The sequence below is a fragment of the Labrus mixtus genome, chromosome 6 (assembly GCF_963584025.1).
Source record: "Labrus mixtus chromosome 6, fLabMix1.1, whole genome shotgun sequence".
Taxonomy (NCBI): Eukaryota; Metazoa; Chordata; class Actinopteri; order Labriformes; family Labridae; genus Labrus; species Labrus mixtus.
Window position 1 is genome coordinate 11,646,051 of NC_083617.1, and position 22,107 is coordinate 11,668,157.

The following is a 22,107-nucleotide window of genomic DNA, read 5'->3' on the forward strand; positions in this document are numbered from 1 at the left end:
TGCAGTACCTCCTCCTAACAACAGGAGCCGCTGTTGGATCGACCACTTCTTATATACCCGGCCAGCAAGTTCCCCTTCTGCCTTCCTCTGCTTTGTTTTCATCGGATGGCCAACCAAAATTTAACACCGATATCTGGATTAACCTATAAACTCTAAACTATCCGAAAATATTTACGAGTAACACATGTTTTATCGATTTTTCTTTATAATTCCGTGTTAAATATCATCATATAAGCCAATTACAGACGCTACAATCAAACTTAAAAGACTCTGTTAAAACTCCGGAAAGGTTTTTTTTTGTCGGCCCACAGAGTTAGTTTACACATGTCAGGCTAAGTGTGTTGCCTTTTGCTTTATGGTTGGATGAAAACACTGAGATTTAACCGTGCGAGGCTTTTATCGACATCATGTTGAAATCTAAAACCTTCATTAAGAAGACCCGGTCGGGCGGGGTGATGAAGATAGTGCGTGAGCATTATCTGAGAGATGATATTTGGTGTGGAAGCGAAGTCTGCACAGACTGCAAACAGGAGTCCACGGTGCTGCAGGGAGACGCGTGTATCGAGAGCAACCTGTGCTCCTATCCACATTATCTGATCCCCGACACCAATGTGGTACTGCATCAGGTAAAGAAAGGAAAAGTGATGACCTCATGAGTCATTGCCATTTTTCATGTGGTGTCAACACAGTTTCTATAGTTATATTGTCTGCTTTGTGTGTCCGTATTTGATGACGATGCTGTTCATGTTTATCAATTCAACTTGAGGTCTAACATTTCTGGATTCGAGGCAATTAAAATATCTAAAATCTAAATTTGAATAGTATAACTTCTGCACCTGATTCTGATGTTCTTGTTCTTGTTCTTTTCTGGCAGATTGACGTGCTGGAGGATCCTGTGATTCGTAACGTGATCATCCTGCAGACGGTGCTGCAGGAGGTCCGCCACCGCAGTGCACCGGTCTATAAACGCCTGAAGGACATCATACATGAGAAAGAGAAGCACTTTTACACCTTTACGAATGAACACCACAGGTACTGAGACACCACTCACATCAGATCGGATCAGAATATCATGGTTCCTGTAGGGACAGCTCAGGACTAGCAGTCCTTTTCAGTCCCACTTAGGTGGCCACAGAGGGTAAAGGAGGCCCTCAAGCATCATTAGGGAGTCATTCACAATTCATCAGTTCACAATCAGTCACTAGTTCACAATCACCACTCATCCTGATTATTTTTTTTTCATTTTTTCTTTTTGTGTTTGTGCGTGTGTGTATGTATGCTCGTGTGTGTGAGTGCACATGGTCCTAAAGTTTAAAAGACATACTTAAATCTCTATCATAAATACATCCTGACATCCTCCTGTTAAAATACCCATTATATTCCTTTGAAATACATCGTAAAAAGTTTTTAAATTGTTGTAAAGTACCCTATAAAATGTATTAAAAATGTTGTAAAATATCCTATAAAGACGCCTGAGACACCACTGCTGCATCACAACGTCTTTATAGATCTTAGTTCGCGGTGGTCAGTGCCTATTGTCTTACTTTTCATCACCAAAGTAAACCTCCCCATGATAAAGATTTGCTCAGTAAAAGAATTACAATTGTAGCTTGCTACAAATCCACCTTGTGTAACATATTCTTCCAGCGAGACGTTCATTGAGCGCGAACCAGGGGAGAGCGCCAATGACCGCAATGATCGCGCCATCCGTGTCGCAACCAAATGGTACAGCCGGCACCTGAAGACGTCCGCGCCTGATGCCGAGGGGCTCAAGGTGGTCCTCCTGACCAATGACAACGGGAACAAGCAGAAGGCGGAGGAGAGCGGCCTGCTGGTGTACAAATGTAAGTGTCCATCTCTGGTTCACAACTATACATTTATCACAATGTAAGAGCCTCTCGCGGCTTTCTCTGTCAGTTCTGCTAGATTTAAGAACTAAGTTAGAATGCATCCATGCGTCTCTTTTTCTTGTGTTCTAGGTGAAGAATACATCAAGAGTCTGATAGCGAACCCTGAGCTTGTGGATTGTCTGGCTTTGTCCAATGATGACAAGGTAAACACAGCTTTATATATGTACTGTTTAACCATCTTACATTCCTTTGATTCATCTTTTTTTCCCTCTTTTCCCCTCAGAATGAAGTCACCAGCAGTAAGGTGCTATTCCCTGAGCATCTCCCTTTGTCCAGGATCCAAGCAGGAATTAAGAGTGGCACCTTCCTCCAGGGCACCTTCAGGGCCAGCAGGGACAACTATCTGGAGGCCACAGTCTTTGTCCAGGGAGAGGGGGAAGACACAACAGAGGTGTGTGTGTGTGTGTCATGCTGTAAGATTCCAGTAGAGAAATCACTACGCTATCATTCATGGCACAGATTTACAAACAACCCTGTACTGTCTCGCTTCGCTGCCAGGTTCTCATCCAGGGTCTTCAGAATCTCAATCGAGCGGTTCACCAGGATGTAGTTGCAGTGCAGCTGTTGCCGCGTGATCAGTGGGTGGCGCCCTCCTCGGTGGTGCTACAAGACGAAGGCACAGCAAAGGATGATGATGCTGAAGAAGAAGAAGAAGAGAAGGCTGTGAGTTTTGATTGAACTGGCTTTGAATGTGCTTACAGTTAGAGGAGCTGGTTCCACCCTGATAGTTGAAATAAAAACCAGCAGTTTGCTCACATGGATGCTATGCTCCTGGAAAAAAAAAGGATACTCTTTTTTTTCTAAACTTTAGAAGATTTGGAATTTGTTGCCAAGGTACTTCAATGAGCTCTTTGTTGTTGGTGTGTGTCTGCAGTTGCGGATATCTGCAGCTGAAGTATCGAGGAAGCCCACAGCCAGAATCGTAGGAATCATCAAACGGAGCTGGAGGCCCTTTTGCGGCATGCTCAATACCTCCCAGATTAAAGAGGTAACTCTAGTCTGCTTTATTTGAAAAGTTGAAAATATCATAAAAGTTTTATAGGATTTTTTTTTTAAAGCTTGAATTAGTAAACACGTATACAGTACACAGTACATTTCACTAACTTTTTTCTTGTCTCTTACCCTTGGCACTGACAAATCCCTGTTTTTCTTTTCCTTTTTTTTCTCAGTCTACCCGCCATCTGTTCACCCCAGCAGACCGCCGTATCCCTCGCATACGCATCGAAACACGTCAGGCAGCCACACTGGCAGGCCAGAGGATCATGGTGGCCATCGACGGCTGGCCCAAACACTCCAGATATCCAAACGTATGTAAAAAAAAAACCTCTGCAGAATGACACCTTAGATATCCTACTTTGAGTGGGTCCATCACCACATGGCAAAGTGTGATGGGACATTGAACTGTTCATGTATATATTTTGAATCCTAAAAAGCAACATGTCTTTAGTCAGACACAGGTGAAGACGTGCTGGGGGAGATAAGTCTGTCCATAAAGACTAATCTTTAATTTCCTCTCTGTTAGGGTCACTTTGTGCGCAGCCTGGGAGGTGCAGGTGACAAAGAGACTGAGCAGGAGGTTCTGCTTTTGGAGCATGACGTCCCCCACCAGGCCTTCTCTCAGGCTGTGCTCAGTTTCCTTCCCAAGATGCCGTGGTGCATCACACCAGAGGTAATGGCCATTGTTTTGAGAAATATTCATCAGCATTGTAGTTTAAAAAAACATTTTTTTTATCATTTGGTCAGTCATCCTTTGATTTAAAGTGTAATGGTGTTTGTTTCTATTAATGTGCATGTGTGCTAAAGGACATGATGGAGAGAGAGGACCTGAGGCATCTGACTGTGTGCAGTGTGGATCCTCCAGGATGTACAGACATAGACGATGCTCTTCACTGTTTAGAGCTGGACAACGGAAACCTTGAGGTAAACACATTGTTGACGTACAATAAAAAGATGTAGTAGTTTGGATTACTATTTGTTTCAATATTTCTGATATCGCTTAAGGTGGGGGTCCACATCGCTGATGTCAGTCACTTCATCAGACCTGGCAACGCTATGGACAAAGAGGCTGCAAACCGAGGCACCACTGTCTACCTGTGTGGAAAAGTAAGGAGGCTGCACACACACACACACACACACACACACACACACACACACACACACACACACACACACACACACACTTATGTGTGAGTGTATTCATATAATTGTCACTTTCAATGCATTCTATTGACGACTCGTAAGTTTTATGATTTTATTTTTTTATTTTTGCACTTAAGATGAACACACTGTTAGATGTCTATTACACTTTTAAATACACTTGCCATGTTCTCAGCCATTTCAGATTTCTGTATTACATATTTTCCCAGTTCTCACCTCAATGGGCTGTATTGCAGCTGAATTGAAGAATATTCCATTTCAGTTTGTCATCAAAGTTTTGCACATTTGGGTCTCCGGTGGCCTTGTGGTTTTGTCACGCAGCTCCATGTACATGTACGTAGGGCGTGGTCCTCGTTGAAGCGACCGTGGGTTCGAGTCCGACCTCTGCCCTTTGCTGCGTATCATCCTCCTATCTCTCCTCCCGACCCGTCCTGTCTCTCTTCAGCTGTCTTATCCAATAGGGGCAAAAATGGCCCCAAAAAATATCTTTAAAAAATATATTTTTCTTTTGCAATTTGGACAACTGATTTGCATCATTGACTATTGAGTGAAACAATGCAAACAAATAAGTTTGGACACTGTAAACTAAATAAAGAAACCCAAATGTTGTGCTTTATTTGTGTTTCCTTTAGAGGATCGATATGGTTCCTGAGCTACTCAGCTCCAACCTTTGCTCTCTGCGCTCCAATGTGGAAAGGTGAGGATTTCCGATACATACATACACTTGTACTGAAACAATAATCAATATGATAAATGCTGCTTCTTCCCCAGTCTTTCCTCAATTGTTTTCCTCTGATTTCCTTTCTTTCTTTATTTTACCAGGCTGGCCTTCTCATGTATCTGGGAGATTAACCACAAGGCTGAAATTCTAAAGACCCGCTTCACAAAAAGTGTCATAAACTCCAAGGTATTGTAGCAACATACAATGTATGATAACAGGAACTATTCAATATTTAGGTGATGGGAATCAGGTTATACGTGTGTTTTTTTTAAGTAATCTGTGAATGTAATGCGGTCAACATCTTTTATTAGCTTTTTGTAAGATGCAAAATTAGAGGATCAAGTTATCTGATGCCGCCTTGTTTTTCTCCTGCTGCTGTTCCATCTGGTGCAGGCATCTCTGACTTATGCAGAGGCCCAGATGAAGATTGATGACACCAGCAAAAACGATGATATCACCAAGAGCCTTCGAGGTCTCAACAAAATAGCCAAAATCCTCAAAAGGCACAGGATAGAGAAAGGGTAAGGAGGAAGATTATAAGAAAAATCAAGACAGTTTAGCTGATCATGACTTGTATAACTGCATTTAACATATATTGTGTCTCTCAGGGCTTTGACGCTGTCATCCTTAGAGGTCCGTTTTCACATAGACAGTGAAACCCACGACCCCATTGACCTCCAGACCAAGGAACTCATGTAAGTGACTTCTAAAGTGAGAATAATTCAGGAACCTCTTTGATACATGTTCTCCTGTTCTCCAAATGGCTCATTGTGATGCTGTTTTTGTTTTAATGTTCTATGTTGTGTATTGAATGTATTAAAGTCAAGCCATCTCTGTTTGAAAGGGAGACAAACTCCATGGTGGAGGAGTTCATGTTGCTGGCAAATATTTCAGTGGCCCAGAAGATCTATGATGAATTTCCAGATTGTGCTATGCTGAGGAAACATCCGGCACCACCCCCATCAAACTACGACATCCTGCTCAAAGCTGCAAAGTCCAAGGTGAGTGGATACTTGTGAAGAAATGTTTTCAAGCGTGCTCCTTTGGGTTATTTAATAAAGGTACCAAGTGTATGGAGGTTGTTTCCATAATTGGTAGTACCTTCAGACGTTCCAAATCTGAGCTGAACCACATCCAAACAAGGCTTGAACACTGTGTAGTGTAGCCTCAACCTCAGATTTGTTCAGCGATTCAAACAGATGATTACCAGCGAACTATCTTAGCTGTTTTATCCAATAACTATAGAAGTCTATTTCAAGCTTAAATCTGTTATTTTAAGTTAAGCTTACCACTCAGCAACACTTTTAACTATTTCAAATATTTATTCATTACATTTAGCTAACTCTATAAAGTATGTATTACATATTTTTGTCCAACTGTTTGAAACATTTTTTAATCTATTTTTACCACTTTTCATTTACATCACTTTAGCTAACCATTTCAAACATATATGCAATCCTTTTGGGTTAGTATTTCAAACCTTTACACATTATCCTTTATCTATTTTAACCACTTAGTATTACTTATGGGTATCTGTTTCCATCATATAGCCATACAAATAAGCAAATTGGTTTATATACTCTCATCAGAGTTTATTGTTTTAAACCTAAATTGTATCCATAAAAGAAAAAAACACTTTCCAGATACCTCTAAGCAACAATTCCCCCTGAGGCACCATGACCCCTGTTTTGAAATCACAACATTAGACTGTCAGTGTGTAATAACCTTTCTCTATGAATAAAATAAAAAAGAAGGCTGAATAAGAAGATATTACTCTCAGTTGTGTTTCCTGGGGCTCCTGTGTGGACCCCCTGAAGAGTACCGATACTTTGTGGCTAATACAGATCCTATAAATTCACTATAGCTTTGAATATGTTCTTATGTATTAACTCTCGTTATCAGGAAGTGGAGATCCACACAGATTCAGCGAAGGCACTGGCCGACTCCCTTGACATGGCCAGAGTGGACGGCTTTCCGTACTTTAACACGCTACTGCGCATCCTGGCCACTCGCTGCATGATGCAGGCGGTTTATTTTTGTTCCGGCATGGACAGCGACTTCCACCACTACGGCCTCGCCTCGCCCATTTATACACACTTCACGTCACCTATCAGAAGGTATGAAAGCAGATATGTTACGCATCTTCAATATGTTGAGTTGTAATCATTTCTCTATCTAAACCTCCTCCATATTCTCTCCTTCACAGGTACGCTGATATAATAGTACACCGCCTGCTGGCAGTGGCCATCGGAGCAGACAGCACCTATCCAGATTTGATGGACAAACAGAAACAGTCAGCCCTCTCCAACAACCTCAACTACAGGCATAAAATGTCTCAGTATGCACAGAGGGCGTCTGTGGCCTTCCACACACAGGTAAACACTGGTTTGTTTTCTTTTTTTACTATCCTGAGCCATCATGTTTGAAAACAGGCAAAGGTGGCAACTGCTGACAAACTTTAAACCACAGCAGTGGCGCCAAATTAGCGAAATAAAATGAATGACAGTAGAACCCTTTTCACACATACGGAAATCTCCTGAAAAACTCCGGAGATTTCCAGGAGGAGCTGTATGTGTGAACGCAACAGCTGCGATATTACCCGGAGTTTATCCTGCCAGACCCCTAGTATTTTTTCCGCAGATAATCCGGAGGAGCTGATGTCTGAACGCGGCCGAATATACTCCGGAGATTTTCAATTTGAGCCAATAGGAAGAGAATGACGTTTATATACAGTGACCGGCTAAAGTGTCTGCCTGCGACCACTACGATCTCTGTGCACGTAATTAAACGTCTGCATTATGTTTTCTGTTCGTCAGTATGTTGTTCTCCACTCTTTAGTGGATGTTGTCATTACATTGGATTACACATAGCATTGATATAAAGGCAAATATTCTCATTAGAGCGTCGTGTAGCGGACTCTGTTGCTACGGCCGCTACTTCCACGTTGTTTATTTACGTCACGTCTTACCTCAGGAAATCCCCCCGCGCCCCCTCCCCTCTGACAGGGAAAGTCCCCCGCTGTGAGGAGCTTATGTGAACGGCTAGTTCAGGAGAATCTCCGGAGAAGTCCTCCTGTAAATATCTAGATATTATCCGGAGTGCATATGTGAAAATGAGAGTAGGATACCTCTCGAAGTGGGGCCCATCTGACAGCAATCCCTCTTCCTTGAAAACCAACATTTGTCAATGAAAGTCACCGAAGGAAAATGAAGAAGAATTATCCGTCTGAGATTGAAAAAAAAGAGGAAGAGGAGTAAGCATTAGGACACTGGCACACATAATGGTGATGAACGCTGGTTGGAGGGGCCCCCAATGATTTTTTTTTGCCTAGGGATCCAACAGACTCTAGAATCGCCACTGAATACGAGAACCAGAGTGATGTCCACTTATAACCCTGTGAACCTTTGGTTAGAGGGAAAAGGAATGAAACCGACTCCACGTCATGACTCTAACACAAATGGTCTCTTTTCAGTTGTTCTTCAAGAGCAGAGGCATACTGAACGAAGAGGGATTTGTTCTGTTTGTGAGGAAGAACGCAATCATCGTGCTCATCCCAAAGTTTGGCCTGGAGGGAACGGTCTTCTTTGACAAAAAAGACAAGGCTGCCCCAAACCTCATTTTTGATGAAGAGGTAACACACAAATCTTTTTTTTTTTTTTTTAACTGAACATACATGAATAATGAAACCATCAGAAGGTTGTGCTTTAATGATCTCCATTCTCTATGTGTTCAGGGTCCCAGTCTGAAGGTGGAGCAGCACACCTTCCACATATTTGACAGGGTGAAGGTCACCATCAGCCTGGACGATTCTAACATTCAGCACCAGAAGATCCGCATGTCTCTGATTGACCCAGTGGTAAGGACTGAGTGAGCTGAATACGGCTTACCTGATTTAAAAAAACAAACATGTTACATCACTACACCTTCATAGAATTCTTACATTAAAGCAAACAGCTGTTTGTAGATTTGATCTAGTCCACTTTATATGTTGCCCCCAGGTATTCCAAATTGAATCACTTGTTTAAATACTAGATTTTAAATTTTTTTTATTTCTTCAGATTCCTGGTGTGAGCGTTCCAGTCCCAGATGTTGAACCACAGGCAAAGAAACCCAAACTGGACCATTGACACAAAAAGCAGCTGATCAACAAATGACAAAGTCTAGAAGAGAAGAAGATCGGACTGTTGGATTTTTTGTTTTTTCTGTTTTTTTTAAATCTACAACAGTAAATCTGCTTCACATGCAACAATTCCTTCTTCTAATCATTTAATATGTTTTAAAACCTTTGTTACATGTGTTATGATTTCAATGTAAATTGTCCAATACCGGTTTAGATGTGGACTCTTATCATTAAACTGTTTTAAACCTGTTTGGATGTGTGTGTTTTGGAGGCCCAGAATGAGTATTTAACTTTAAGTTGAGTATTAAAGTATTTCTAGATAAATTGAGGTAATTAAAGAAAATACTAAAAAAATATTGGTCAAATGTTATTAGAATAGAATTGTGAACCAACATGTGACTTGCTATGACGCAATACCATGAAGGCGATGACATGAATAATACTTGTGAGCTCTTAAAGAAGTCTTAGTGTGTGAGTATGAAGAAGTCAGACTTCCTCAGTGCTGCAGGCACCCGGCTCAAAAGAATGAAGAAGTCTGCGCAAGTCAACGATTTCAAGTTAATTTAATGTGACAACAATCCAGCTCGTGGTTAAGTATACAAAATATGGTAAACAAAATGGCTCATCAAGTTTGATTCCCAAGTGGCATTATTCAGTATATCTTATTCAGGTATAAATACTCTTAACAATCCAAATAAGAACCACAGGTATCCTGAATTAACAGTTTTGACTTCATAAAAAAAGCTCTCGTGTAAAAACATCAGGGAAACACTTTTCATAAAAACTTATATACAGTACATATCTGTCATCTGAGAGTCAGGATCTATTAAGTCAACCATATTAGCACCATAGAAAATTGAAATGATGTAAGCATCACTACAGCATTCAAGAGGTTAATGTTGTGCATGTTGGACACAGAGTTCACTTCTTTTTTTTTTTTTCCTTGTCCCTTTTCTGAAGCAGCAGAGTGGATCTAAATATACTCATGACTTCGGATGAAACCGTGTTCAGTGTTTTACAGTAGGACTGACGAGACAATAAGCAGGTCCTCTTCCTGTGATATTAAAATATTAAGATAGTAATGCGTTCAGAAGAATCAACCTGTTCTCCGTTCTAATCAGGTTTCATTTGACATAAATGCCATAAAGATAGTGTAAACTTTGTTGAATTTGATTGCAAAATAACGCTTTTGAGCTCTCACTGGAAGAGGCGTCCCTTTAAACGCATCAATCCGCTGGCTCAGTGGTGAGCATAAAACACCTGGAAAACAAAAAAAATACTTTTAGTACAGTGAAAAAGACAGAGCCTCGCAGCATGCACAAAACTTTCAGAAATCAGGAAGCTTGTTTTAAATAAGTGGCTGATATTGTTTTGGATATAAAAAGACACAAAGTTATCCATTACACTATGTTAGTGTGGAGGGGAAAGCAGTACCTTTACTTTAGTGTGTCGTGTCGCCTGGAAGGTGTCATCTGCCAGGTTTGAAATGAAGGACTCTTTGCTGTGACAGTCCGAGTTAAGGACATCAATGAGACTGGCTGTGCCTGCTGTGTTGTACCCGCTATCCACCTGGACACACAAAAAGCAATCCAAAATGAATTAGGGTCGTCATAGAACCACATTTTTTTTTTTAGCTCAGATACGGTTCTAGTAAAAATCAAACGATATCGATCCCTGTTTAGATACCACCGCTACAAAAAGGTAGAAGTGCTAGGCAACCAATATTGGGCATTTCTTGTTTTTAATGACCAAAAAATGCACAAATTAGACAGTTAGCTTGTGGCAGCTTTTAGTTAAATATAAGACTGAAGATCTCAAGTTTTATTCGTTGTATCTTTGTTACTATTCAGTACTATTGATCATTAAAATAATGGATTGTATAGTTTTAAACGTGGTAAAGTTTTGACAACCCTATAACGAATATTCCATGAGATAAACATCAGTATGAATGGATCAACAACAATTCATTTATTTAAGAGTAAGTGACATACAAAAGGAAAAAAAGAAGCCCTTAGTTTGGCTTTGAATAAATTGCTCACACTAACCTGCATGCTGGAATCGTAGCGTATGCTGCTCCCCTCTGCCAGAAGAGACACAAACATATGAGAGCTTTCTGTTGCCGACACATTTCCCATACGAGAGCTTGTCAGCTGCCCCAAAGGCCCTCCACTTTCCTCCTCTTCATCCTCCAGCCTCCCATCCACCCCCATCTCTTTGTCCTCCTCCATTTTCACAGGTTCCATGAGATCAAGGCTGACTCGCTCTAAGACAGCGGGGCGAGTGTTGCAAGGCATCGGAGAAGACGGATCAAGCTCCATAGGGGGCAGAGAAGAAGAGGACGAGATGGACGATAGTTGCTCCTCCGCCTCCTGGTTGTCTTGGAGTCTAGGGTTCAGGATCGGGGAGATGAGGGGAGGTGAGGCCCAGCAGCGGACTCGGGGTCTGGGCTTTGGCCTGGCGTTATGTTGGGGCTCATTTTTGCATTGAAGCTGGTGTGGAGAGCAGCTACGAATGGGAGAGCAACCCTCTACAAATGGGCTCTCGTTGCAGGAAGGGACGTCCATGTCCAGGGGAACGCCTTGTGGGGTCAAATGGTTTGGCTGCTTCCTCTCAGCTGCAAAAAAGGAACAGATTTAGATTTAGTTTGAAGATGAACTCAGCTCACATCCCAACATTGTTTTATAAATCGGTAAGTAAAACCCTTTAGAGAAAAATATTCAATCCCATTCTTCATTATGTCACAAAATCAGTGGTCTACCTGAGCCAATGGGTGTGCGTGCTGCATGTGCAACAATAGGAGAGATTGTAGGCGAGACCAGACGAGCAGGAGATGACCTATCAGGGAAAAAGGGACTGGTGATGCTGCCAAGGCTGCAGTCCCGGAAGCAGCCATGCTGGATGGGACTGGACGAGAACTGACCCTACAGTAAAGGAAATGCAGGTACATTACAATTAACTGTAATTTAACAAACATTATCTTTGCTTGAAATCATTAAAAAAAACATTGTTATTTGTGAAGTTAACATATTTAGAGAATTCACAGTTGACATACTATGAATATGGCAATTTACATCTCTATCCCTGTCCACTAACCGTAGATGGAGTCTGAGCAGTCACACCACAGGACGAAGGTGAAGAAAAGATAGACAATATAGGTTCAACCCCTCCCGCAGCTTCCTCTCCTCTGGTCAGAGAAGGTCTCTCCTGCATGGCGTGGCTTCTCTCTGGGCTCGGGGGGCTTGAGCTGTCCGAGCCACTGTAACTACCCTGCCCGTCGAGGAAGAGTTTCCTTCTTAAGGAGGAAGAACTGAGACTCTCTTGCACTGCATCACAGGCCTCTTCCTGGCGGTAATACTCCCCTGAGAGAGGGGGGAAGAAAAAAAAAATAGATCAGCATGGTGACTTGATGAAAAACGCGGTCAAATCACACTTTGATTTGAATGTGTATTTATTAGACGCTTACCAAGTATTTTCTCCAAATCGAAAGCCAACGGTAAGGAAAGAGTCGTTTGACAAGCAACTGCAAAACCCACATAATACGGAGGGATCAAAAACAAGTCAGCAGGTAGTAAAGGAAAGTTGGAAGATATACAGCAGCATCTGTAGAACGTGAAATCAAACCCTCTCAAAGAGCAAACCAACCTGAGACTTTTTCTGGCTCTTCTGCAATCATCGGAGACATGCAACCTACAAGCACAAACATGAACACAAAATGTTTACTTTAATAAACAAAACAAGAAAGTATCATTGAGGAAGATACATGCAGGACAAGCTGAGCATATGGGCTGAGGAGGTGAAACAGTTACGAAGACTTACTTTTTTTATATAACAGATGGCCTTTGCGGGTGTCTGGTGCTGCCCAGGGGGAGGGCACAATGGCTCCTTTGGTGAAAAACTTGATTTTGAGACACGAAAAAAACGACACAATCTTTAAACTGTCAATACACTTCGTAGTTAAGCGTTGAAAAATGTGACTTGATTAAACGACATACCTGCTCAATAGCATTCTGACGCTTTTCCTCAATGTCTGAATCCATCCTGAAAACAACAACAGTTCTGTCTTGTAAATTCCCATTGGATCAGAAGCAAAAGGTTTATCATTTGGGTTTTTTTTTCTTTTCAGTTTTCTCACTATATAATCCTTACAGCCTACCTATTGATCATGGCTGCTGAGACTTGTGTCTTTTAGCACACGTACCTTGTCTGGCTTAGGTAAAAAGATTGTCGCTGGATTTCCTCTTGGTCTATGTGGACTGGCTGGAGACTGGCCATTTCATCAATAGACCAGTTGAATTTAGGAGGAGTCTGCAGAGACAGAGATAAATGGACATATTTCAGTGTTATATATTTGGAAAATGTGATGTGTGTCTTGGTTAGTAGGTGAGGTGTTCAAACTTACAGCTTTACACGGCCTTGACTTGAAGACAGACGGACTGGGAACCAGGGCTTCTCTGAGGTGGTGGTAGTCATTGGGACTCTCAAAGGGGTTTCTAACAGACGGCCTGCCTGGAGTCTCTGGAGTAATTTGTAACTCGACATGGTCTCCCATCTTAACACACAACAAACACACCGTCCAATCAGCAGAGGCAGAGACAAGGACGTGTAAGTACAACAGTTAACAAAAACGACACAACAAGTCAAACAAAACTTTCTTTTGTCTGATTTTTTTTTTAAGTTTGGTACGTTAACAAGCGACATTACTTTTTGTGTCTACATTGTAAATTAGATTTCAAAAGAAGCGGTGCAGCAGGATTTCAATTCCAGTGATTCGTTACACATTTCCTTCTTCCCATAAAAAAACTGAATATTACAGAATAACATGAAGTCTACGTGTTTTGCAGTTGATACTTACAATTGTTGACGAGCCCGGACTTTGACCACACGGCTCAAAAAAAACACCACACAATCTTCTTTAAAGAGTCAGAAAGCAAAACAAGCTGTACAGAGAAGGTTCAAACGTTTATTTCAATTTCGCCCCACAAGGCCCGCAAGCCAATTGGAATGGAGCAGGAAGTATTTGTTAACCAATTGAAAAAGGAGATGTCGTCATTTCCGTTTCCCGGTTAGATGTTTAGCTTAGCAGGGGAAGTAGCTGCAAAAAAAAATTGCCCTTTCACGATTTTTACTTTTCTGTTTTTTCTGTGATTTTTTGTGAGCAAATGATGAGCAGCAAACGTTCAAAGGCTGATTAAACTTTTACAAAGCTCACCTCTCGTATAATTTCAGACAACTCCGCGTTGGTTTAGTAGATCTTTTTTTTTTTTTTTTTTTTTATATCATGGCAAGTGCTGCAAACACAAACCTAAACGCAGTGCGGGAGACAATGGACGGTAAATATGTTATTAAAACACATGTTGTTGTTTGTGCATTGTAAGAAGAATCTACAACAAACGAGTCAGGTATTTTCCAGATGTGTTGTTATGTACCTTGAGGTAACATTTGTTTTGTTTTTCGCCATACAAATAAAGATTGATTGAAGACTAAATTCATAATAATTCTTTTTTTTTTTGTACGTGTGTTGCTACAATTAGACAATTAGATAAACAACAGCTTTGTTTTGTTCTCAGCAGAAAAAAAATAACCCAACTGGGATGTTTATCTTGTCTTCTTCCTCTTGTAGTGCTGCTGGAGATCTCCAGGTTGCTGAACACTGGTTTGGACATGGAGTCTCTGTCCATATGTGTTAGACTCTGCGAGCAGGGCATCAACCCAGAAGCTTTATCAGCTGTCATTAAAGAGCTGAGGAAAGCTTCTGAATCTCTAAAGGTAGATTGTCTCCTTCATGTGGCTGCTTTTCATTGTTGTGACGAAAATAAATCAGCACCTACAATACAGACCACTAGTGTCTTTGGTGACAACAGTGAAGTGGGATATGTATGTATATATGTGTTGTGTTGTGTGTTTGTATGTATGCTGGCTGCTGGAACACCTACATTTCCCTGCTGGGATGAATAAAGTATATCTTATCTTATCTTATTTTAAGATGCCAGATGCTTACCAGATCATGGTTTTTCAGCATTAATATGTAACTCCTGAACACAACCAAGAGAATGAGTGATAGAAAAAATGTATCATATAAGAAAAAAAAAAACTTAAACCATAAGTGATTCTGTCAGTCCATTTTTACTTAGGCTTGCTTCTTCTCAGAATATTTGGGTGAATTTTTAGATTTTTTTTTTGAAATTACTGTATCTTTATTTCTATGGTATTTTTGTGTGTGTGATGAAAACAGGCATTTCTTATCTGGTTCTTACCTGCAAATCAATTTGTACACAGTTCATTTATTTTCTATCAGTTTCCATTTAACACCATATGCTGCTTATGTTTTTTGATCAGTTGAGACGTACGGCTTTAGTTTACATTTTCTCAATGACTGAACTTTAAAGGAAGCACATAAATAACAATTAAACAACTGAGGATTAGAAACAAGTCTTGTTATCATGTCCTATGCACAGATTAACCTTCCCTCAATGCAAGCATACATGTACTTTTATTACAAAAAAAATAACATTACTGCATCATGCTCACTGGGTAAAATATCAATTAATCTAATTTTATTTGAAAAGCTTAGGTCTCATCACCTTATCAAAAATATAATGGAATTATTGATGTGGCTAATCCTGAAACAACTCCTTTATTATTAACTATGATGATTGTATATTTTCTCTTATAGGCTTCTGAAAACTGCACTAACTGAAGCTGCATCCTGATCCACTCTGTTTGGGAAAAGTATTGAAATCGTTCTGTGATCCCAGATATGAACCTACCAGGGGCACTCCAGCCAAAAGACTTATCTGTGCTCTGCTCCTTGGGCTTCCTTGGTGACTAACCTCTCCTGTTCTGTGCTTTCGCTTGTGTGAAAAGTCTTCTCCCAACATAAGGACATGCTCAGCCATTCTGCCCCAAGTTTAGCCCTGCTCAAAGTTTCTTGGAAGGTGTGAGTTCAAAGTGATGTTGTGCATGGACAACCTTCCTCCAGTTAACGGCAGACTTTGAACTGCTGGAGTCATCTTGCACAGCCTTTACATGAAGACGTTTTACATTTTCTTTTGTATAGTCTATAATTTGTTATTGCTGTTTTTTTTTTTTTGTGCAAGCGTCATTATTTTCTTTTTAAATTAATCCTTAAGCAGCTCCATTTTCCATGTAAGCATCAATGAGCTCCATTTTCCATGTAAGCATCAATGAGCTCCATTTTCCATGTAAGCATCAATGAGCTCCATTTTCCATGTAAGCTTCAATGATGGACTGAAGTCTAAATTAAAATGTTACACTTAACGGCCACAAGGTGGTGTTGTGTCATTCTTATTTTTTATCAGAGTCAAAGGTTTTCAAAGGATATTGGGGTCTAACGGCACAAGCTTCCTTTCTGAAGAGTTTAGCTGGTGTGTAACAATAAATTGTGTGTGTATGCATTAAGTGCATTTAAGATCAAATATTCCCTTTTTATTTATGGGACATTTTAAAGCTTTTCTGTTTCATTATAGATAAAAGCAAAGTCTTTTCTCCAGTGTTATCAAGTGACTGTAATACAGGCTTTCATGAAGAATTTTCTGGAGGATTTTACAAAGGAAATGATCTTTACTGTCATACAACGTCAAATGATTATTAATGGTGTAGAAAACTTCACCGTTACACAAACAGAACATGCGAAGGTGATCAAATCTAAATACAGGAAAAATAGGAGACATCAAGGGTCACATTTAAGACAGCAGGATGTCCTGTTAAACTGAAATCTTGCTCTTGTTTTCTTCTGTACTCTCTCCAGGATTTTTTTTTTTTTAGATTTATTGCAAACTTGACAAAAAACAGCATGTCTTTGATCAAGCAGAGATGAAGGTCCTACATCATATCTAACCACACGGAGCAATGTGTTGTTTCTCCACTGTCTGTAAAATAGCTCTATTTATCTTCCAGACGAGAGAAAACGCTGAGCACACAGAACATCCCACCACAGGCCAGTGTGGAAGTTTAAAGTAACCTCTTGTTGCGCGAGGGCTTGAATCGAACCTTTTCAAGATACGTGTGATTCCTTGTGTGTGAGTGAGTTTAGGGGTTCCTACAGCGCTGTAGATGTCTACAAATGAGTAGCCCTTAAGCCATCTGACATTAACGCCTCACCCCTCACAGGCTCACCACGGAGAAAGCAAGCGAATGAGCAGGAGAGTGTGTGTGTAAGCACTTCTGTCTTCTTCTTGCTTTGTCTCGCCATCTTGAGTTACAGGCCGTGAGTCTAAATCTCTGTTCTGCTGCTTTGATCACTTAACACAGTATCTCTCTGTTCCCCCCCCCCCCCCCCCCCCCCATACAAGCATCGTGTTAGTATGAGGGACATAATACAGATACGATGAGCCGGCCAGTAAGCTTAAACAACCTCCCCCTGGCCTCTGTGGGGGGGCAAGTTGCACTGGGTGTGTTGATGGATGGAGACCCACATTGTGAATCACTTTCTTTTACAAAGAAAAAAAAAAAAGAAGAGTTTTGCATGGCTTGATTGGATACTGTGGGCGTGGGATTCAAGATGCACTGCTCTCTTGTTTGATGTGTTTTGAAGGGTTTCTCCTGATCCCAGCCAGCCACTTTGATCTCTGTTAAACAAAATATTCACAAATCCCATAGTCCTCACTGAGAGATTAGCGTCCATATATGCATAAACATCTAAGAGGTGTTCAACTAGGGCACTGGTCAGGTCACATGACTGTATCAGCAGGCCCTCACATCCGAAGTTCTAAAGGTGTTTATGTTTGTACGTCTGATAATTATCTCGGGCCGAGGATTATTTTTCTGATGAATGAGGGCAGTCTCATTTAAAAGGGAAAGATGTACGCGTGGCAATTACAGTTCAGGTGTGTGCACTGGATATTACCAAATTAATTAGAGTGGACTGATTAGAATATCCTGAAGTAAAAGAAGAGATGGTCTGTTGATGTTTGCGTAAAAATATGGTCTTATGAAAACAACTAGAGCCTTATGTGAGTTTATTCAAAAGTGGAAGATCTCATTGTGCTCTGTTATGTTTAGTTACTAATTACCATTAGCCATAAACAGGGAGGTCTAATGGCCTCCCAGAAGAGGCAAGGCTTTGTTTGTTATGTCCATTTTAGGTTTTATTGCTCATTATATGATGATTTCACAGCTGGAACTTTAAGTAAAAGACCTTTATGTCTGAAGTGTTCCTTCGGATGGACTTTTTTTCTGGGGCTTGAGACAGAAAAAAAGTGCTTGACACTTAAGTTCTGTATCCCAGAAGTTTGATTATTGTATAAAATGTTTCATATAATTCACAGAACTTTTGGTTTCTTATCAAACTTGATGGACTGGAAACAGGCATGTTCATCACCTGCTACAGTTCAGATGTACTTCTGTATTTAATTGTTATCTACACCACTGTATGACAGAGGTGAATATCGTGTTGTTACAACTACCACGTCGTATTGCTGCTCACACATTTATACATAAACGATGATAATAGAGTAATGTGTAATCATAATATAGTCATAAGGATACCTTTAATTCACACTTTCAGGAAAAATGTTCTGTCAGTACTACTTTACTTTCAGTTAAGGTATACTTTGTATTTTGGGGGTTGTACAGAGGCCACTGTGGGTTCAACCAAAAAAAGAATGGTGCTTTAAATTTCCTTAAAATTGGGACCACAAGCTGACAGCGTCTTGTTCAAGGTCTAACAGCTCCCTCACTTAGGATTTATTTGTGGAAACTGCTTGTTTGGAATCATCCGATACAACGGCAATTTTGCCTACAGTACAAACATTTTTGTTTATCCTTTTTACAAAAAGTCACACTTACTGACTGTCAGTAGCAAACAATACTTTTAAATCTGAACGTTAAAAGTAAAAAGCTGCTACATTGCACAACCATTGTAACATTTGAAAGATATTTTACTACCATCATTGTTTTATTTGACCCTTTTCAAAGGACCATTTGGTTCCATGTTTCATGTGACAAATTGAAAACATTTTAAATATTATTTTTGGGCTTTTTGACCTTACTGAGATTGGACAATGAAGCTCTCTGGGTGCTTTTTTAGAACACTAGTAGACTAAAGACCCACCTCTTTAATCTGGCTTTTAATGTGGAGTAATTTTATGGCCTTGGTCAATATTTCTAACCAGTGTTTTTACATTTGGTTTGATTTTAATTGATTAATCCCTACATATTTCATCCTTTCCTTCTGTAGTCAGTTTTTTTGTTTTAATTATTTGATTATACCTTCTTTCCTGTTTTAGTCTTTTAGGATTGTATTTTTTCTTTTTATTTCCTGTCTGTCTATTCTTTTATGTATGAAAAGTGCTTTATACATAAAGTTGGACAATGGATAGAGTAGGAAATCGGGGGAGAGAGACATGCGAGACAGGAGCTGCGGGTCGGACTTGAACCCTGGCCGCCTGCCGGACCAGCCTCTGTACAAGGGGCGTGACCAAACCACTAGCCCATCTACGCCGCGGAAACTAAGGGTTGATTTGTTAACCAATGACAATTTTGAACTTGTTTAAACGTTTTAAAAAAACAATTTAATAAAGGTCTGCCTAAATTAGAATAAGCACCAGCTAATGGACATTTAAGATAATGATCTTAAGGGAAAGTTTCAGTTTTAAAGAGCAAGATTGTGTTATTACCTCCTTTAATAGTTACACACTACAGCTTTCTGTTGACTCTTACACAAAAAAGATTGAGTTCTTCTAACTTCTGCTAGTGATTGAGACATTTTGGCTCTCATCCCCGAGTAACACGCAGCTTCACTTACTGTATTTGCCCTAAGAAGAGTTCTGTGACCTTGTTAGATCTCCATCCACTACACCACCCTTGATTAAATACAGGCCTCACACTTTTACACTGTCAGATTATACTATTTAGATCCCAATTAAATTCACAGCTAGGAAATTGGATCATAAACTCTTTAAAGGATCGTTAACAATCATTAGACAGGATAATGGCGTGGCAATCAAAATATGTTAGGAAAGAAAAAAGAACTTCCAAAGTCTTTTAGTGACTTTGTTGTTTTTGGACATTTTCCAAGCTGATTAATGTAGAATTGATTGATTTACAGTCGTAATTAGCTGTCTTCTGCATAGATGCATAATAATTGTATATCTCCTTGCCTGTTTTTAAAGTATTAATTGGTTTCATTAACAAAATCAGTTAATTGAATAACAATTAACAAAGTTGGTGATGGCATCGATGCAGCGCGTGCAAACTCCCTTGTGTTTTCCCTTTGATGATAATGAAACCACCTTTTTATCAGATTGGAATTTTGTGTGTTGGACTATGTAATGACTAATATGATGTTGGGCCTATTAGTTTACTCGAGTGGCTCACTGAGGCGTTAAGCTGTTGTTGAGCACTTTGTGTTTAACAGGTAGGCACCATATGTTGCCTTAATCAGACATTGGAATCACATTTGGTTGTTAAATTTTCTTCTAATAAAAGCAGGTAGTAAAACAACTTGAGCTAATTCAATTCCAGGCCAGTTTGGGTGAAGGGAACAGCTGTTCATGTTTGTTGAATTGTTTGAACGTTCCCTCTCTCTTGTTGCCTCTCTTCTTCTTTTTTTTTTTTAAGGGTTTCACTCCAACAGCCTGTTTGTTCGTCAACTTTTCTTGTAGAAAATAGAGACGGAGGGTGGACGAGCTGTCCACTCTGCTTAAAAGAAGACAATACCAGGCATATTGTAGTGACAGCTTGCATTGTGTGTGCGTTTGTGTGTGTGTATGGAAGAGGCAAGAGAGAGAGCAGGAGTGTGTTTATGATAGAAAAACAGGAAAAAAAATAGGGAGTGTGTGAGTGTGTGTGAGTGTGCATGTGTGTTACAGTGACAGCTTGTATTCTCCGTGATTAATGATGTGCTGTGTGACTTGATAAGTGCTTCGGAGGACCAACGCTTGTTTCAATTAGACCTTGTGAAGGTCGCGACGCCGCGCCGGCCTCTCATTATCATATCCATAATCAATCCACATTATCATAGGAGAATGTGAAATGGATGTGTGATATCTTGGTCATACACACACACACACAAAAACACACACACACACACAGACTCCTAATCACATACCAAAACACAATGACGTACTCCCTCACTCACAAGAGCACACACACACACATGCACCCTTCACTCCAAGTTGATTTGAATCATAACAGTGGCTGTCGGAAAGGATTGTCTGTTCAGATTAAGAGTGCGTTTCAGAGGAATTAAGCATCGCTGATGGTGGTGGCATTTCAGAACCCCTCCGCAGACACAAATGCCAAAACATCATCCTGTCACCCCCTCTTCATCTGCCACACAGCCACATATACCAACAGATACACTAAACACACACACACACTTAACCAGGACCCCGGGGCATTTTTAATAGAGGCGAAGTGATTCGTATGTTTTTACTCCTCTAATGAGAACAGATTGAGTGGTATTTACACTTCATCGGCTGATCCAACCACCTACACATTTCCCTCATGCTTCTGCTGCTCACTGGCCAAAACAGACATGTGGAAAGGAGCAGAGCTTGGCTTTCAAACAGCGACACAACATGAACACTTCTTCGTCTCCTTGGCTTGAAATGGCATTATAGTGAGAAAAATATAAACTGTTATAAGAGGAATTCTGCAGACATTTAGTGTCTACTAGGATGAAGTGTATTTGTTTTAAAACAGGGGGGGAAACTGTAAGGAAAAGGCGTCTAAAACAGAAATCATAGTACATTTTTTTCTCAAAACAAACGCATTTCAAAACCATGAATAAAAACAAGAAAAAAAGGAAGAAGTTGGAGGATAAAAGGTTCACACAGTACTGCAGCAATTACAGGAATCAAAGTTGGTATAAAATATTAATTAACTTAGTGAGTAGAGTTATATTCATAGAAGAGAGAATCATCCCAGGTGGTCAAGACAGATTGGTTTGCAAAGTGTGAGGATGAAAAACTTGAAGTACTTAAAAGAACAGGCCCATGCCAGCGAAATAGCATTGCACTCTACATGATCAGTTTTACAAATACCTGTTAAATTAAAAATAAATGAGGTGAAGATATTATCTTTTTCAATTCTAGACAATCTTCTTTCTTGCCAAAAACCTGACAGTGATTTCTCCCACAATGCAACTCATTCCTTTATAATTTTGTCCATGTTTTGGATGTTAAGGCAAGGTCACAAACGGGTGGGTGCAGGACTGTCTGTTGAGGTGAAATTCA

General features: G+C 40.2%; 3 protein-coding genes across 3 annotated transcripts; 2 read left to right on the forward strand and 1 right to left on the reverse strand.

Annotated features, from left to right (window-relative positions):
* Positions 1-321: 321 nt before the first annotated feature.
* dis3 (DIS3 exosome endoribonuclease and 3'-5' exoribonuclease) lies at positions 322-9,157 on the forward strand. The gene is made up of 21 exons (XM_061039973.1): positions 322-626; positions 875-1,032; positions 1,648-1,844; positions 1,980-2,053; positions 2,134-2,301; positions 2,409-2,573; positions 2,785-2,898; positions 3,080-3,217; positions 3,433-3,579; positions 3,714-3,830; positions 3,912-4,013; positions 4,700-4,764; positions 4,890-4,974; positions 5,182-5,309; positions 5,397-5,483; positions 5,633-5,789; positions 6,691-6,905; positions 6,995-7,163; positions 8,261-8,419; positions 8,522-8,644; positions 8,847-9,157. Exons 1-21 carry the CDS (start codon positions 408-410, stop codon positions 8,913-8,915), a joined length of 2,856 nt encoding a protein of 951 aa, XP_060895956.1. The 5' UTR covers positions 322-407; the 3' UTR covers positions 8,916-9,157.
* Positions 9,158-9,452: 295 nt separating this feature from the next.
* On the reverse strand, positions 9,453-13,894 carry bora (bora aurora kinase A activator). The gene is made up of 12 exons (XM_061039975.1): positions 13,761-13,894; positions 13,308-13,457; positions 13,107-13,213; positions 12,901-12,946; positions 12,725-12,803; positions 12,551-12,595; positions 12,372-12,428; positions 12,002-12,267; positions 11,667-11,829; positions 10,954-11,522; positions 10,343-10,477; positions 9,453-10,168 (listed from the first exon to the last, which is right to left on the reverse strand). The coding sequence occupies exons 2-12, from the start codon at positions 13,455-13,457 to the stop codon at positions 10,148-10,150; spliced, it is 1,638 nt and encodes a 545-aa protein (XP_060895958.1). The 5' UTR covers positions 13,761-13,894; the 3' UTR covers positions 9,453-10,147.
* A 191-nt stretch (positions 13,895-14,085) lies between these two features.
* On the forward strand, positions 14,086-16,085 carry mzt1 (mitotic spindle organizing protein 1). Its single transcript, XM_061039976.1, has 3 exons — positions 14,086-14,238; positions 14,529-14,674; positions 15,582-16,085. The coding sequence occupies exons 1-3, from the start codon at positions 14,187-14,189 to the stop codon at positions 15,603-15,605; spliced, it is 222 nt and encodes a 73-aa protein (XP_060895959.1). The 5' UTR covers positions 14,086-14,186; the 3' UTR covers positions 15,606-16,085.
* Positions 16,086-22,107: the final 6,022 nt, after the last annotated feature.